Source organism: Phyllostomus hastatus, unplaced genomic scaffold (assembly GCF_019186645.2).
Source record: "Phyllostomus hastatus isolate PE091 unplaced genomic scaffold, TTU_PhHast_1.1 phas_scaffold_78, whole genome shotgun sequence".
Classification (NCBI taxonomy): Eukaryota; Metazoa; Chordata; class Mammalia; order Chiroptera; family Phyllostomidae; genus Phyllostomus; species Phyllostomus hastatus.
In genome coordinates this window covers 57,694,224-57,713,758 of record NW_025334041.1, presented here as the reverse complement: position 1 = coordinate 57,713,758, position 19,535 = coordinate 57,694,224, and the positions used below count along the sequence as shown (strand labels likewise).

General features: G+C 37.5%; 1 protein-coding gene across 1 annotated transcript in view; it reads right to left on the bottom strand.

Annotated features, from left to right (window-relative positions):
* HECW1 (HECT, C2 and WW domain containing E3 ubiquitin protein ligase 1) overlaps window positions 1-19,535 on the bottom strand; it is a 592,628-nt gene that overhangs the window by 529,384 nt on the left and 43,709 nt on the right. Inside the window, exon 2 of the mRNA XM_045827195.1 lies at window positions 4,370-4,477. Coding sequence (XP_045683151.1) covers window positions 4,370-4,477 — 108 coding nt within the window. The remainder of the gene's footprint in view (window positions 1-4,369; window positions 4,478-19,535) is intronic.

The following is a 19,535-nucleotide window of genomic DNA, read 5'->3' as shown; positions in this document are numbered from 1 at the left end:
CATACTCAATGGACAAAAACTAAATGGTTTCTGAATAAGATCAGAAAAAAGACAAGGATGTCCGCCTTCACTACTTCTATTCTACATAGTATTGGAAGTTCTAACCACAGCAATCAGACAAGAAGAAGAAATAACAGGCATTAGAAAGGACAATTTGAAAGGAGAAAGTAAAAATGCCATTGTTTGTAGATGACATGATAGCATACATAGAAAACCCTATAGACTCTACAAAAAAACTACTTGACCCAATAAGTGAATTTGACAAAACAGCATGATACAAGTTAATATTCAGAAATTGAAGGTGATATACCAATAATGGATTATTATAAACAGAAATTGGGGAAAATACCATTTGCTATAGCAACAAGAAAAATAAAGTACCTAGGAATAAAGCTAACCAAGGAGATAAAAGACTGGTACTCAGAAACTACATAACACTGAAGAAAGAAATTAAGGAAGACACAAATAAATGGAAGCATATACCATGTTCATGGATTGGAAGAATTAACATCGTCAAAATTCCCATACTACCCAAAGCAATTTAAAGATTTAATGCAATCCCTATTAAAACACCAATGACATATTTCACAGATATAGAACAAGCATTTCAAAAAATTACATGGAATCATATATAATGCTGAATAGCCATGGCAATTTTTAGAAAGAAGAACAAAGTATGAGGAATCTCCACACCTGACCTCAAACTACATTACAAGACTACTGTAATTAAAATAGTCTGGTAATGGCATAAGAACAGACACATAGATCAATTGAACAGAATAGAGAGCCCAGAAATAAACCCAAGTCTTTATGGTAAATTAATATTCAACAAAGGGAGCAGAAACATAAAATGGAGTAAAAATAACATCTTCAACAAGAATTTAAATGGAACCACAAAAAAAGCCCTGTATAGCAACAGCAATGCTAAGAAAAAACAAACAAAGGAATCATGCTACCTGATAATCAAACTATACTATAAGACCACTGAAATCAAAACAGCATGGTAATGGCATAAAAACAGACTCACAGATCAATGGAACTCAATAAATGGAAATAAATCTATACCTTGATAGTCAATTAATATTTGACAGAGGAAGCAAGCACACACAATGAGCTAATGATAGCTTATTAAAAAATAGCAGTGGAATAATTGGACAGATATGTACAGAAAAATGAAACTAGACCACTCCATAGACCACACACAATAATAAATTCAAAGTGAATCAAGGAAGTGGAGAGTATTATGCTAAGTGAAATATGCCTAGTGAAAGACAAATACCATATGATCTCACCTATAAGTGGAACTTAGCACAACAAAAAATGAGTAAATTAGAACCAAAATCATGGAAATAAAGAACAAACTGACAGTGACTAGAGGGGATGGGGCAAAGGAGTAATGGGGGAGAAAGGAGGAATGGGCAAGTCAAGGAATGTGAATAGAGGACTCACTGCATGGACAATGGGAAGAGATTGACCATGGGAGTGGGCTAAGGGGCAAGGTAGAACAAGAAGGAAAAAAGATGGGACAACTGTAACTGATCAATAATAAAAAACACATGATAAAAAAGGAAAAGAAAAAAGACTTAAATATTAGATTTGAAACACAAAAATCATAGAAGAAAACATAGGCAGCAAAATCTCAGATATTGCTTGCAGCAATATTTTATCAAATATATCTCTCCTGGCAAGGAAAACAGAAGAAAAAAATAAACCAATAGGACTACATTAAACTAAAAAATATTTGCACAGCAAAGGAAATCATGAACAAAATGAAAAGACAACCCACAAAATGGGAAAACATATTATCTGATAATTATGATAAAGGGTTGATATCCTAAATTTATAAAGAACTTACAAAACTCAACATTAAAAGCAAACAACCCAATTAAAAAGTGGGCAAAGGACCTGAATACACACTTCTCTAAAGAAGACATACAGATGGCCAATAGACATATGAAAATATGTTCAATGTCTCTTATCACTAGAGAAATGCAAATTTAAACCACAATGAGATATCATTGCACATTTGTCAGAATGGCTATCATCAATAAATCAACAAACAGAAGTGCTGGTAAGGATGTTGGGAAAGGGCAACCCTTTTTCACTCTTGATGGGAATGCAGACTGGATCAGCCATTGTGGAAAGCAGTATGGAGTTATCTCAAAAAATTGAACATGGATCTGCTTTTTGACCCAGTGATCCCACTATGGGAATATATCTGTAGAAACACTAATTCAAAAGAACATTATCTCTTCTATGTTCATCATAGTATTATTTACCATAGTCAAGATAGGGAAGCAGCCCAAGCATCAATCAGTAGATGAATAGACAAAACAACTGTAGGACATTTACACAATGGAATACTACTTGGCCATAATAAAGAAGTAAATTTTCCCTTTGTGACAGTATGGATGGACCTAGAGAAAATTATGTTAAGTGAAATAGAAAGTAATAGAAATACTAATACAATATGACTTCATTTATATGTCAAATCTAATAAACAAACCAAACTAACAATGAAAAAGGGGACAGACTCATAGATGTAGAGCAGGAAGGCAGCTAGTGTGGCGGGGGAAGTAAGGAGAAAACATTGAGCAAATAAGACAAAAGGACCCATGGACATGGACAACAGTGAGATCATTGTTGGGGGTAGGGTGGTGTAAGGGGACTAAATGACAATGGAAAATAGTAAGATAAATATTAAATTTAAAGAAAAGTTTATAAATAAATAGGAATTACCTAATTCTGAATTAAACATAATCCCAAAGTAATGTGCTATTAGAACATTGTAGACTCCATGTAATCAGTAACATACCTCCATTCTCATAAAAGGAAATAGTAAAAGGATAAAAAAATGAAATATGAAAATAAAATGAAAGCTTCATTTATTTTATTACTTTAATTTAACCCATATGTAGAAAGAATGATCTGTTCTACCTCAAAATTTAAAATCTGGCTAATATTCAAAGTTCACAACATTATTTTAAATTTTAAGAAGGTATAATTTGCCAGTTAGGCTAATGTTTCTATTACTACCCAGAAACTGCAGAAAGTCTTATTTTTGATTCATAACCAAAACTTGTATAACCAAAATGGAGTCATGAGGTTTTTAGGGAGGTGGTAGAATAGGTTTTAAGGAATTTTGTCTGGTATCAGTGTGGAGGATGAACTAGAGAGGAGAAACGCTAGAGTCAGGGAGATAAGTATTAACAAAAGGAAGTCTCTTACTGAGAATTTCATTATGCCTAAGCCAAAGTCAAAGGCCAACAACCACATCCCCAAAATCATGTCCTCTCTACATCTGGTAGTATCAAATCTTCTGACTGTCTTCTCCTTTCTGCATGTGCCGATGCAGAAAAAAGGGGGGGATGTGTGTGTAATTGTGTCATTTCTAGGAGCAGAGATACCATATGTTTCTAGAAAGCAAATAGTAGGCATTTCATTATCAAATATTTAGCCTTTGGAATATAATTGGTCTTAGAAAAGATCTATTGAGTGAATGATTAAAAATAAGAGTGAATATAAATAGGGATAAATCATGCTAGAAGATGTAGTTTTTCTTGAACCAAAAGTAAAGTGATGATAGACAACTTTAGGTTCTTGGCCATGTATCATTTCCTCTGAAAACTAGGCAGTTGAAACAATAAATTATTCCATTTCCTTCAGAAGAGTTATATAAAATGAATACCAGCTATGAACCAAGTAATACATGAAGGAGTTTGTGCATTGAGCACCTTATCCAACTTAGGGGAAGGAGTTGTAGACTAAAGGTAACCCATGCATTACTTCATCTGGAAAACATGAGGCCCACACAGATAGTCTCTCATGCAATGGAAAATGTATCAGTATAGGGACCTATGAAAAACACCCTTCTATAACTATAAAAATGATTTATTTTCAAAGAAAACATAAATTTTTAGAAAATAATAAGACACATGATGTCGTTTATACATTCAGAAATGTCAGTAGATCAAGAATGAAAGATACAGGTGGGCTGTAGTAATGTATCATCCCCATCCTTAGAAAAAGTATGGAATATCACTAGCATGGGCAACTATCACAAAGTTGAAGAGCACCTGGAGGAGACATTGAACAAAAATTAAGGGATAGGAATCACAAGGTCTTGAGTCCAGAGGTTGGTGAATGACCATGAACAAAACTTTTCCTTGAAATTAAAGAAGTGGCCTTCTGGGCTATGTTGGATGGTTGTTACCCAATTGTTATCCAGAACTCAGTACTTTTAGGCATCTCATCAAATATATGTGTCTCTTTTACACAGAATATTTCTAAGAGGTAATACAACAGTACAAAGAATAAAACAGTTGAATTCTGCTTCATCTTAAACAGTAGGAATGGAAAAAATACTCACGTTCCACAAAGTAAGAGCTAGCATCAATCTTCCAGATGATCTGTCCCTGATGAGAACCATTTACTCCACGGTTCTTATAGTCCAGAAAGTTTTCTGATAAGACCTCATCTATATTCCCAAGAAAAGAAAAAGGAAAGTAGAGAAACATATCAGCAAATGGCATATATAGGAGAAAATAAGAGCATAGGATATTAATGCCATCTCCAGATAAATGGAGGAAAAATCATGTGGAATCAGAAAGCTCACAAAGAATCATAGAATAAGTATCTATAGGAACACTTGGTACAACCCCTTCTTAATTCAGGAATCTCTTTCCACTCCTCAATTCTCTTGGTCAATGACCATCTAGCTGGTTCTTCAACAATTCCAAAACCAGAGATGTGATTGATTTTATAATAGTTTATTTTACTTTTGAAAGCACCTATGTGTATGAAATCTCAGTGTGAAAATGTTCTCTTAGGTGGGAGAAAATAGCAGCAGAATAGGTGGAAATTATACTCCCCTCCTCCTTGGTATGAACTGGAATTACAGCTAAAATATAAAACAATCAAGCTGAATACCCACCTGAATACAAGCTGAACAGAAATTGTATAATGAAAGATTTACAGAGGCCATCTCAAAACTGGTAGGAAAGGTGGAGGTGCAAAAAGGCCTGGCCCAGCACCCACATGTGATCACTGAGACCTGGGAAAAACATCTCAGCTGCAACGTTCCCCCCTTAGGAGTGTGGGGTCTCAAGTCCATGCAGGGCTTCCCAGACTGGAGCACCAGAGTTTGGAAGAGGCATCCATATAATATCTAGCTGTAAAAATCATAGGGTATTCTGCCCACTGGGGAGAGAAGGGAGTCCATTAACCCAGGTGCCCTCTTAAAAGGTCAGTGCACAAAATCTCACTTGCCCCTCATCATGGGTTTCAGCAGAGAGAGTGGAGATTAGATCCCACTGGAGTTGTGTGAGGAGAGACTGGATTATATGGTTCCAGGGAGACAGCTAAAGGGACAACCAAGGTGCCTGTGTTATGTCCCTCTTCTATACAGACCACAGAAGACATTTTTTTTTGTTTGAGCACTCCTCTTTATCCTGCATTGGTCTGAGGGAAAATCTATAGCTCCACCTTCTCAATTGCCTATAGCCTTGCCCTGTCAAGCTCACAACTTGCCTTAGTCAGTGGTATAAACTTTCTTGAAGGTGTATGGGGGCAAGCTAAGGGGCAGACAGAGACTGAGTTGTGGGCCTATGTGGTGGGTGCCATTTCCCCTCGCCCCACAGCATGCCAGGGCAGTAGTGTTACATGCCCTGCATGCCAGAACTGAGAGGCACACAAGCCAGATCATCAGCTTCATGCATACCAAGCAACAGAACAGTGGTTCTCTCCCCCCACATGAACCAGAGAAGTGGTGCCCCATGACTCACAGTAGCAGTTCTCTGTGCCCCAATGACAGATCCATTAGCCCCACCATGGGACAACCACTAACTTCTCCTTACCAAATGCCTATAACACCAACCTGCTGAGCTTGCTCTCTGCAATATTGTCAATGGGCTGTAGCCAGACTGGGCTGGCAGTGCAAAAGACTCCCCAGGAGATCAGGGCAAACATTGGTAAAAACTCAGCAGTATGGCTCTGGGGTGGGGGCTGTAGCCCTCAGCATGGCCAACTGACACCATACTCCTATGCCAAACCCTTCATTAACATGGCCAACTCTTAGTCTGCCTGGACCTGGTAAATTCTACTGGGTGCTGGCTCAACTTCATGATTCTTTGAGACTCTATCCAAGTCTGGTAAACATCACTTGCCCCAACCTGGTGACTCACTGGAAACCTACCTCATACAATTCATGTACTTCCAAAAGCTCTTTCAGTGTCAGAGCCTAAGAGGAAGCTAAAAGGCAAAGGAAAATCTTGGGAAAACTTAGGCCTATGGCTGACCTATCCCAGAGTTGGAGCTAGTGTTGGCCTCCACACACCCAGGTCTAGTTAAGGCAGTCACAAACTGTGGATAACTTTGTAGCTCCAAACTGGTAGCCTAGGAATAGCCAAAGGCCTTGCCAGATGTTCACATGCACAGGAGTCCTTCTCAAGTGGCCACAGAATCAACACACTCAGCAAGAAGATTCAGAATGCATAAGAGCACTACCCAGTCAGCTCTACAAGTGGCATAGCTAAAGGGATATCACACGCTGTTGGGGTAAATTCAACTTTGTGTGGTAAGCAACCACATTCATTGTTATGGCAAGCATAAGGGGCAACATCACCACAGATGAGGCAAAAACAATCAAGACTCAATTACAACAGGAGAACTCACATAACCCACACAAGGGACATCCTGGAGCACCTAGCTCAGGTTACCAGGAAGACAGAGCTACTTAGCCATGAGAACTATTACAGATAGTCACCAAACCAAAACTAGGAGTCATAGCCAATCTACCTCATAATAGAAACAAATAAAGAGAGGCAGCAAAATAAGAAGACAAAGAAACATGTCCCAGATAAAAGAATAGAAGAAATCTCCAGAAAAAGAACTCAATAAATAGAGGCAAGAAATTTACCAGATACAAAACTGTAACAATGGTTATAAGGATACTCGAGGAACTTAGGTAGAGGGAACTGATCAGCATGGTGTGGCAAATGTAGCCCAGCACTGATCTAGAAAACTGATCAAATGAGAGCTGGCACACAGGAGCCAGGTGTGCAGATTGGCTTTCCCATGGGGAATCAGGCCTGCACTGTACCTAGGCTGCCATGAGACTTGCTTTTGCTAAAACTCCCTCACCCTGAGTTAAGACTGCACACGTTTAATGTATATATCTGAAGAAACTCCCTAAAATCTGTGCTAAGATGTCCCAAGGACCAAATGTAACCAATCAATCATTTTTATCATTCCCTTGCACTTGCAACATTTTCTTTTCATGTTTTCTTTGTTATCTGTAAGATGTAATCACTTAATATAAATCTAAGGATAATGAATGAGAACCTTCTTTGAGGTAATGCGACTTGAAAGCAATAAAAGCCTGTCCAGGCAAGGGTCAATGTGCTCTCCTCTTGAGAGAGTGTTTGTGCCATCCCTTTTTCACCACAGGACTTCTGTAGTCTGGGTGAACTTGTTTACCACATCCACAACACACAGGCTCCAATGGGCCAGAGTCTGAATCACTTAGGCAAAACTTCAAAATAGATATAGCAAGAATAAAAAGGACATAAAAACAGTTAAAAAGTAAGAAATGAAGAATACAGTATCAGAAATGAAAAATATACCAGAAGTAATCAATAGCATGTTAGGTGAAGCAGAGTATTAAGTAAACACATCTGAAGACAAGGTAGAAGACAACACCCAATCATAGCAGCAAAAGTATATACAAGTCTTGTAAAATGAGCATAGTCTAAAGGACCTCTCAAATAACATTAGGCAAAACATGTCCACACCATAGTCATATCAGTAGAAGAGAAAGAGCAAGGTTCCAGAGGCACAGCTCAGCTGCAGGGGGAATTCTCTTGAAAATTGTGAGGTCTAAACCCAAGCCACCCTACACAGCCCAGAGCACCAGAGCCAGGAAAAGGTACTCACAAAACATCTGGCTTTGAATAGTAGCAGGGATTCTTTATGCCAAAGAAAGGTGCTTGGAGACACAGGCACCCCCTTAAAGGGCCAAAACATAAATCTTTTTTTTTTAATTTTTTTTTAATTTTTTAATCATTGTTCAAATACAGTTTTCTCCTTTTTACTCCCAATCCATTCCCCCCTCTCACCCCTCCCCACTTCCCTCCCATTACCACCCTCCCCCTAGTTTTTGACCATGTGTCCTTTAAGTTTGTTCCTGTGAACCCTTCCCACTGTCCCCTTAAATTCCCTCTACTCTCCCCTGTGGTCATTGTCAGCCTGTCCTCTATTTCAGTGTCTTTGGTTACATTTTGTTTGTTTCTTTGTTTTGTTATTTAGGTTCCTGTTAAAGGTGAGATCATATGGTATTTGTCTTTGACTTCCTGGCTTGTTTCACTTAGCATAATGTTTTCCAGCTCCATCCACGCTGTTGCATAGGGTAGGAGCTCCTTCTTTCTTTCTGCTGCATAGAATTCCATTGTGTAAATGTACCATAGTTTTTTGATCCATTCATTTACTGATGGGCATCTTGGTTGCTTCCAGCATTTAGCTATTGTAAATTGTGCTGCTATGAACATTGGGATGCATAGGTTCTTTTGAATTGGTGTTTTAGTATTCTTAGGATAGAGTCCCAGCAGTGGAATTGCAGGGTCAAAAGGCAGATCCGTATTTCCAAAACATAAATCTTCATTGAAGCCACTCAACCTGGGCTCCAGTGGAGAGTGGATGGAGCAGACTATAGTCACATGAGGAAAATTTGGGGTGTGTACCTCTGGAGAGGGAGCTGAAGGAACAGCTGCCAACATTCCTGTGTTGTCACTCTCCAATACTGGAGACACCATGTTTCCTGGAGCATACACCTCAGTGTGGTATCAGCCTGAGAAAAAGCAAAAGCCTCACCCCCTAGACTCCCTATCACCTCAGCCCCTTCAGTGATTAAGCATAGCCAGCTCCTACAGGCAGAGGCAGGCTGAAGCACACAGAGATGGATTTCACCTGAGTGCATTGGGGCTATGGCTAACTGGCCCCTGGGCCTGGTGCTGGTAAAAACTGGACTTGGTGCACAGGTTGTTTTTTTTCAACACATATGCATGCCCAAGCAGAGGAAGCCTCAAACTGAGGATGGCTGGTAGCTCCAAACAAGTTTCCCAAAGCCAGTCACAGGTGGTATCTGCCATTGGGTTCCACCAAAGTTCCTTTGAAGAGGCCCAGAACCAACATACCCAATGGAGAGTTTTGGACAACAACGAAGCAGATTACAGTAAGTCCTCCACAAGCAGCGTATCCAAAGGAAGAGCTCAACAGTCACAATACCCTTCTAAAGCAAATTCTTCTTCATGTGGCCAGCACCTGCACAGCAGCTCACACACCATTGTTGGGGTTGAACCTCACAGTCAGCTGGCCTGAGGGTGAATATCATGCACTAACAAACCAATAGCAATGAAGACTAAATTATAATAATAAGAAGGCCCACATAACCCACACAAGGAACATTTCTGAGGCACCCAGCTCAGGTGATCAAGGAAACTGCACCACTGGGTCCCACAGGGCAGTTATTATATAAGGGCAAATAAAGAAGAATGAAAGGCAAAGCAGATAGATCTAAATACAGAAAAAAAACACAAAGACACAGCCAAAAAGGAGACAAAGAAATAGAGAACAAATGAAAGAACAGGATAAATCTCCAGAAAAAGAGATAAATAACATACAGGCAAGCAATTCATTAACTATGTAAAGTAGACAGTGATGGCTACAAGGATGCTCAACAGCATGAAAAAAAAAACATAGTAATCATTAAAAAAATGAACTAGTCATAAATAAACAATAAACTGGAAAAAATAAACAATAGATTGCATGAAGCAGGTGATAGAATCGGTTATTTGGAAGACAAGGTAGAAAAGAAACATCCAATCAGAGCAGTGAAAAGAAAGTAAATTAAAAGTGAAGACAGTGTAAGAGACTCCTGGTAAAGAATGAAATGTAACAACATCTGCATCAAATGTGTATCAGAATGAGAAGAACAAGAGAGCAAGAAATCTAGAACCTATTTTGAAAGACAATGGCTAGGGCTTCTCAGATCAAGCGCTTCTCAGATAAAGTCAAGTTAAAGGAGTTCATCATCACCAAGCCCTAATTATATGAAATGTTAAATGTTTTATATTAAATCTAAGAAAAAGAAGGTAAAAAATATGAACAGTAAAATGACAGCAAACTCACAATTATTAACAACCACACCTAAAACAAAAACAGACTAAGCAAACAACTAGAACAGGGACAGAACCACAGAAATGGAGATCACATAGAGGGTTATCAACAGGGGAGTGGGAGGAAGATAGAGGGAGAAAAGGTACAGAGAGTAAGTGGCATAGATGGTAGATAGAAAATAGACAGGGGGAGGGCAAGAACAGAATAGGAAATGTAGAAGCCAAAGAACTTATACATATGACCCATGGACATGAATACTTCCCTAATCTGGTGGGGGGGAAAATGTATGTTCAGGAAGGAAAGAGAGTCTCAATCAGGATGAATTCAAAGAGACTCACCCCAAGACACATGATAATTAAACTGGCAAAGGTAAAAGACAAAGACAGAAACCTAAAAGCAGCAAGAGAAAGACAGTTTGTTAACTACAAGAAAGCTCTGTATGACTGATATGACTGTCAGCTAATTTCTCAATGGACACATTTTAGGCCAGAAGAATAGGCATAAAATATTCAAAGTGAAAATATAACAAGAACCTACAACCAAGGCAGATCTACCCTGTAAGACTGTCATTTAAAATTTAAAGTGAAACAAATTGCTTCCTAGAAAATAAAAAGTTAAAAATTTGTTTTAGCACTAAACAGGTATTACAAAAAATATTAAAGACACAGAAGAAGAAGGAAGAGGAGAAGAAGAACAAGAAGAAAAAAACAAGAAGAGGAAAGAAGAGAAGAAAAACAAAGGAACATAGTTAAAACAATAAAATGGCAACAAATAATGTACCTATTAGCGACCACTTTAACTATAAAGAGCTTAAATGCTCCTATCAAAGATATCAGCTAGATGAATGAAAAACAAGACCCATGTATACACTGTCTAAAAAATACTCATCTCAGAACAAAAGACACACACACACACACACACACACACACTAACAGTACAGATATGGAAAATATTTCATGAAAATGGAAAGGGAAAAAAAGCTGGGGTTGCAATATTTATATCTGAATAAACAGACTTTGAAACACAAGCAATAGTAGAGACAAAGAAGAACACAACATAATTATAAAGAGAACAGCCCAAAAAGAGGATATAACCTTTGTAAACATGTATATACCCAACACAGGAGCACCTAAATAGGTAAAGTGAATCTCAATGGACATAAAGGGAGACAATAACAGTAATACAGTCACAGTGGGGGGGTGGGGGTTTAATATCCATTGATATCAATGGATAGATCTTCCAGACAAAAATATCAAAAAAAGAACAAGCTACCTTAAATGACACACTAGACCATATGCATTTAATTGATATTTTCAGAGCACTTTACACCAAAGAAAAAGAGTATGCATTCTTTTCCACTTGAGAGAGCTTTCTCTAGGATAGACCACATGTTAGCACATGAAACATGTCTCAATAAATTAAAGAAGACTGAAATCATTTCACACATCTTCTCCAAACCCAATGGTATAAAACTAGAAAAAAACACACAAAAAAAAACCCCTTAAGATACGTACAAACACATGAAAGCTAAATAACACATTAGTAAACAATGAATAAGTTAACAGTAAGATTATAGAAGAAAACAGGAGTTACTTACAGACATATAAAAATGAATACAAAATACACAAAATCTATGGGAAACAGCAAAAAGAGCCCTGAGGAAGAATTCATAGCAGTGCAAGCCTATCTTAGGAAAAAAACTCATAAATAATCTAGAAACTAGAAAAAGAACAACAAACAAAGCCTGGAGTGAGTAAAACAAAATAATAATTACTAGAGCAGAAATAAACAAAATAAAATCTAAAAAGCAACACAAAACAATGAAATCAAGAGCTGAGTATTTGAAAAGATTTTAAAACCTTTAACAAGAATCATTAACAAAGAGAGAGAGAATCCAAATAAATGAAATTGAAAATGAAAGAAGAGAAACAACAACTGACACCAAAGAAACACAATAGATGATAAAAATATATATTAACACCTGTGTACCAACAAAGGGGGACATCTGAAAAACTGGATAATTTTTAAGAACCATACAATCTTCTAAAAAAATAAAAAGTAACAAAAAACCTGAGCAGGCTGATCCCAACTAATGAAATCACAGCAGCAATAAAAAAAAAATCTCCCAGTAAACAAAAGTCCTGAACTGAATGACTTAACAGGTGAAATTTACCAAACATTCAAGGAAGACCTAATATCTATCCTTTTCATAATATTCCAAAAATTTCAAGAGGGAAGACTCCTTGCTTGTTTGTTTTGTTGATTAGGTTCCACTTACAGGTGAGATCATATGATATTTGTCTTTCACTGCCTGGCTTATTTCACTTAGCATAATGCTCTCCAGTTCCATTCATGCTAACTAGAACCAGAGACACTGAAATAAAAAACAAGCTGACAGTAACCAGAGGGGAGGGTTGAGAGGGATAATGGAAAATAAAAGGGGGAGAGCCACCAAGGAATATGTATACACAGACATAGGATACACAGACAAAGCCAGAGGGGGTAGGTTCAAGAAAGGGTGGGAGGCAGGGATGGGTAGGGCCAGGGGGCCTGGTGGGGTGAGAATGGAGACAACTGTAAGTGAACAGCAATAATATTTTTTGAAAATTTAAAAAGAGGGAAGACTCCTAAGCTCATTTTATTAGGTCAGTATTAACCCAATCTCAAGCCCTTTTAAGAAAGAAGTTATAAGTGCTTTTTTCTAAGAAAGAAATTATAACACCCCTGATGAAAATAAGTACAAAAATTCTCAATGAAATATGTGGAAACTAAATCAAGCAGTATAACAATAGACCATACACAGTGATCAATTGAGATTTATTCCTGAGATGCAAGTTTGGTGAAATATTGGCAAATCAATTAATGTTTTTATAATTACATAATCAAATATTCATCACATAATCAAAACCAAAAATAGCAAACACATGATTACTTCAATAGTTACAGGAAAAGAATTTGGAAAAATTCAGTCATTTATTATAAAACCTCTCAGCAAAATGGTTATAAAGGGAACATATCTTAACATAATCAAAGCCATATATGATAATCCCATAGTCAACATCATACTTAATAGGCAGAAACTAACAGAATTTCCTGTAAGATTGGGAACAAGGCAAGGATGTCGGCTTTCACCACTCATCCAGCATAATATTGGAAGTCCCAGTAGCATCAATCAGACAAGAAGAAGAAATAAAAGGCATAAAATTTGGAAAGGAAGAATTAAAACTATCATTAGCTGAAGATGGCATGACACTTGTGTATTCAGGCTTATATGATTTCACCAAGAAACTACTAGAACTGACAAATGAATTCAGTAATGTAGCAGGATAAAAAAATAGTATTTAGAAATTGGTTGCATTTTATATACCAATAATGAACTAACAGAAGGGAAAACTAAGAAAACAATTCCATTTACAATCACATTTAAAAATATCTAAAAATAAATTTAACCAAGTGGGTAAAAGGCCTATACATGGAAAACTTTAAGATACTGAAAAAAGAAATTGATGAAGACACAAATAAATGGAACCCTGACCTGTGTTCATGAGTAGGATAAATTAATGTCATTAAAATGTCCACAGTATCCAAAGCAATCTATAGACTCAACTCAATTCCTATCAAAATACCAATGGTTTTTTTTTAAGGAACTAGAATTAATATCCAAACAATAAATATGGAATCACAAAAGACCCCAAGTAGTCTCAGCAATCTTGAGAAAGAAGAATAATCATGGCACTGTCACACTACACAATATTAAACTATACTAAAAGACCTTAATAATCAAATAGTTAGTACTGCACCAAAAAAAAAAATGATATATAGCTCAAAGTAACAGAATTGAATACCCAAAAATAAGCCCGCATCTCTATGATTTTAATATATAACAAAGGAGGAAAGAATATACATTAGGGTAAAAAGACTCTACTCAATAAATGGTATTGGGGCAATTAGAGAGCTATAAGCCAAAAACAAAAAAACAAACAAACAAAAAAAAAACAAAATCTGAAGCTTGAAAACCTCCTTACACAATAGAAGAATAAGCTTAAAATGGATTAGGGAAAGTAAAACTATAATCATTTGCAGATGACATGACAGTGTACACAGAAAACCCTATAAACTCCAACAAAAAAAACAACTCAACCTAATGAAGGAATTAAGCAAAGCAACAGTATACAAAATATTTCACAATTTTAGAATATTTGAAAAACTTATATGGAACCATAAACAACCCCAAATAGCCTCAGCAATTTTGGGAAAGATGCAAGTTTGGTGAAGTAGGAGGGATCATAATACCTGATATCAAACTATACTATAAGGCCACAGTAATCAAAATAGTCTGGTATGGCATAAGAACAGACATATAGGCCAGTGGAACAGAATGGAGAGCAAAGAAATAAACCCATGTCAATATGGTCAATTAATATTTGACAAAGGGGGCAGGAACACAAAATGGGGTAAAAATAGCCTCTTCAATAAATGGTGTTGGGAGATCTGGAAAAGTATGTGTTTCATGTACATTTTCATGAAACATGTTCAATAAAATAGATGTTCAATAAAATGAAACTAGACCACCAACTTACACCATACATCAAAATAAACTCATGGTGATTCTGGCTGATGTAGCTCATTGGATTGAGTGATGGACTGCAAACCAAAGGCTTAGTCATTCAATACTCAGTCTAGGACACATGCCTGGGTTGCAGGTCAGGTACCCAGTAGTGGGTGCGTAAAAGGAAACTACACATTGATGTTTCTCTACCTTTCCTTCTCTCTTTCTTCCACTCTCTCTAAAAATAAATAAATAAAATATTTAAAAAATACAAATAAAAAATAAACTCAAGATGGATGAAGGACTTAAATATAAGTCCTGACACCATAAAAGTCCAAGAGAAGAACATAGGCAGGAAAATTTCAGATATCCCACTCAGCAATATTTTCGCTGATGCATCCCCTAGGGTAAGGGATACAAAGGACAGAATAAACAAATGGAACTACATCAAATTAATAAACTTCTGCACAGCTAAAGAAAAACAGCAAAATGAAAAGAGGATCAACTTTATGGGAAAACTAATTTGCCAGTGATACCTTAGGCAAGGGTCTGATCTCAAAAATATATAAAAACTCAACATAACTCCACACCAGGATGACAAACAATCCAATTTAAAAATAGGTAAAGGACCTGAACAGACACTTCTCCAAGGCAGATGTACAGAGGGCCCATAGAGACATGGCAAAACACTCAGCATCACTAGCCATTAGAGAGGTGCAAATTAAAACCACAATGAGATAACATTTCACACTGGTCAGAATGAACATCAACAAACAAGAAGTGCTGGTAAGGTTGTGGAGAAAAGGGAACCCTAGCACATTGTTGGTGGGATGCAGACTGATGCAGCCACTGTGGAACACAATATGGAATTTCCTCAAAAGACTAAAAATGGACTTGGCATTCTTTAAAATAAGAATAAATTTAAAATGTAAGACTCAAAACAATAAAAATAGGAGAAAACATATGCAATAAAATCTCTCACATTTCTTGTAGCAATGTGTTTTCTGACATATCTCCTTGAAAAAGAAAAACAAAAGAACACAGTAAACATAAAGACTAAATAAAACTAAAAAGTTTTTGCACAGAAAAAGGAGACCATCAACAAAATGAAAGGACAAACTACTCTATGGGAGAAGATATTCACCAATGATACATCTGAAATGGGTTAATATGAAAAATGTATAAAGAACACATACTACTAAACAAAAAAACAATCAGGTTAATAAAATAGACTGATGTTCTCAGTAGAAATTACTCTAAAGATGACATACCAATGGCCAATGGCCATGAAAAGATTCTAAATGCCACTAAACATTAGAAAAATACAAATTAAAACCACAATGAGATATCACCTAACATTTGTCAAAATGGCCATCTTCAATAAATCAACAAACATTAAATGTTGGGGGAGATATGGATAAAAGGAAATCCTCATGCACTTTTTGTGGGAATGAAGATTGGTGCACCTACTATGGAAAATAGTGTGGAGATTCTTCAAGAAATTAAAATTAGTACTCCCTTATGACCTTGCTATTCTACTTCTAGGTATATATCCAAAGAAATACAAAACAGGAATTTAAAAAGATGGTCACCCTTTTGTTCACTGCACTATTTACAATAGCCAAGATATGAAAGCAACCCAAGTGCCCATGCTAGACAAGTTGATTTTTAAAAAGCTGTGGGGGTTGGAAGATGGAAGCAAGGTAGGTGGGAGCTTAACCCACTTGCCCATGTACCCAACAGGGACACCTGACTGATCTTCTGAAGAACAAAGTGAACAGCAAATGGAATCCCAAGTTGTATGAAGTTTGGAAGTCAAGATTGCAGAGGACATTAAAAAAAGGACAGTAAGAAAATTTTGTAGGCAAATGGGAAGGTTGCTGTGCCGAGCCTGGGACTGTGGCATGGCAGCTGTAGTCCTGGCCCCTGCTGCCCTAGGAGCTTTGGAGGAGAGCCATGTCAGTGATTCCAACTTTTCAGCTCCCTCCTTTCCCAGAGAAGAGAAGCCAGTCCTGCCTGAGAGAGACCTGGATGCTTCAAGGCACTGGGGGGAAAAAGATGCAGTGGGAGACACATAGTGGGGGCATTCACCACATTGGACTGGGGTTGCTAATTAGGACAGTACCAGAGAAATGGGAGAGCAGGGAGACACCTGGATATGGGAGGCGAGTTGAGCTACAATGTACCGTGACCCAGAGTCTCGGGACTGGTCAGAGAGTTGGGCTGTGTGGAAAACCGAGAGCTTGTTAAGAATGGCAGCCTGCAACCAAGGGAAATTCACTGAAAAAAAAAGGCACCAGGCCACTGTACAAGGACCTCTCCCTTGCAGTAGCTGGGCCAGCAGAGAGGAGAAGGGGCACTGCAGGGACTGATCAGAGGAGGGCAGCAAGAGCTCAAAGAGTTAGCAGAACCAAGAGAGACATAATTTAATAGGGGAACTAAACTGCCTGGAAGGGATTTTGAGAGTGCACAGCACCCAGGCCAGCAAAGAGAGAGGAGGAAAGGTGTGAGTTGCTCTTAATCAGTGCACCTCATGGGTAGCACAACATGGTGGATTAAAGGTGCCAGCCTGGCTCAGATGGAAAGTGGGGGCAGCACAGCACTAAGACTTGGGCTGAAGGCTGGGCACCTGTGAATATAACAGCATCCTCCTGAAACAACAGGAAAAGAGAAAAGCAAAGACCAACCCCCCTTTGTCTGCAACATCCAGAAAGAAAAGCAGAACTCCCTTAGTGGGTTTAAAGTCTGCAGAAGACTTTTTTCCCCCAATTGTGAGGCAATAAGACCTGAAGATGTGATAGGACCAATGACAGACCCAGAGAGATCAGAAGGCTAATGTCAACAACTGAGAAACTGAGACAAATTTATTTTTGTTCTTCTACAGAACTTGCATTTTATTTTTTTAATTTTTATTATTGTTTCCTTATTTTCAATTCTTTCATTTTAATATTTTTTATCTCTCTTCTTTCTGTTTAGTATTCTTCATTTTGTTTCCTTGATTTTATTATTTGGATGGTTTTCTTTGTTTTCCCTAACACATTGCATTTTAATTTTTCCCCTCTCACTTCACTCATATTCCAACAACACACTACTCTTGGCTTTTTACTTTCTATTCTCTTTAACTAGGTCATACATTTCTAGTCATATTATTTTTGTTCCTATATTATTATGAATAATTGTTTTTCCATATTATTGTAAATCTACACAGCACCCCTCCCTGGTCCTGGTCCATTTCACTGTCTTCCTAAGCTTTATTACTGCTGTGGTTAACTTTATTCACTCACACACTATGCTTGGTTTCTATCCCTTACTCTCAGTGTATCTCACCATCTAAGCTCACACAAACGCTCTGTGTTCTGGATTCAGCTCACATTCTTTATCCACTCTAATAAGAGTATTACCTATTTTTCCTTTTATAAGAAGTGGCTAGTTAGGTGAAAATCACAGTTATCTTTGTACTTCTCCAAAGGATCTCCTATCTACTCCTTACTTGTTTATTACTTTAAATCCCATAGAATACTCTCCCACTGTCTTATTCCTTTTCACCTTTGCCTTGCCACTGGTCACAAGGCGGGTGTTGTGAACTAGTAAACACACTGGAAGAGAGAACCCACCAACAAAGGAACACCAACAGGTAAATGACAAGTACAACAAGAGAGCCCACACAAACGGAAGAAAGGGCAACCCTAGAGCATTCAGAAAAGGAAATCAAACAGAGCACACCACTGAATCCCACAGAACTCCTACCATAGAAGTTCACCCTATAAAGACAGATAGCAAAGCAGAGCATCAGGATTCAAAGAAACAAACAAAAAGACTCACCTAAAATGGGGTGACAGAAAAGAACCTAAAATCAAAAGGAATGGAAAACTCCCCACTAAAAGAGCTAAATGAAGTGGAGGCAAGCAAACTATCAGATATAGAATTAAAAAGAATGGTTATAAAGATATTAAGAGAACTCACAGACAACTACAAGGAACTGAGTGGGAACTACAACATTATGAAAAAGGGAAAAGAAATCATAAACAGGAACCAGGAAGAAATGAAGAATACAATTTCTGAAATAAAAAAAACACACTAGAAGGAATTACAAACAGGCTAGATGAAGCAGAGGAGAAAATGAGTGAGCTAGAAAAAGGGTAGAAAGAAACACCCAGGGAAAGCAGCTGCATGAAAAAAAGATTTAAAAAGTGTAAAGATAGGTTCAGATAGGTTCTGAATCTTGCAGATTCAGGGAACTGCAAGACAACATGGGAAGCAACAACATTCGAATCACAGGAACACCAGAATGAGAAGAAAAGGAGCAAGGGATAGAAACCCTGTTTGAAAAATAACGACAGAAAACTTTCCGATCCTGGAGAGGGGGAAAAAACATGTAAGTTTAGGAAGCACAGAGGTTCCCATCAAGATGAACCCAAAGAGGCCTACATCAAGAACCATCATAATTAAACTGCCAAGTTTTAAAGACACAGAGAGAATCCTAAAAGCATAAAAGAAGAAACAAAGTAACAGGCAAGGGAGCTCCGATAGGGCTAGTAGCTGACATCTCAGAATACCAGGAGAGAATGGCAAAAAAAATATTCCAAGTAATGAATACCAAAGGCCTGCAACCAAGACTACTCTACCCAGTGAGGCTCTCAGTTAAAATGGAAGGCAATATGAGGGCATTCTCAGACAAAAGAAGGCTGAAAGAATATTCCTCCACCAAACCAGCACTGTAAGACATGTTAAAGGGACTGCTAAAAGAAGAAGACAAAGAGTTAGAGACAATGGAACACAGGTATAAAGTGGGGAGGTGAATAATAACCTATCAATA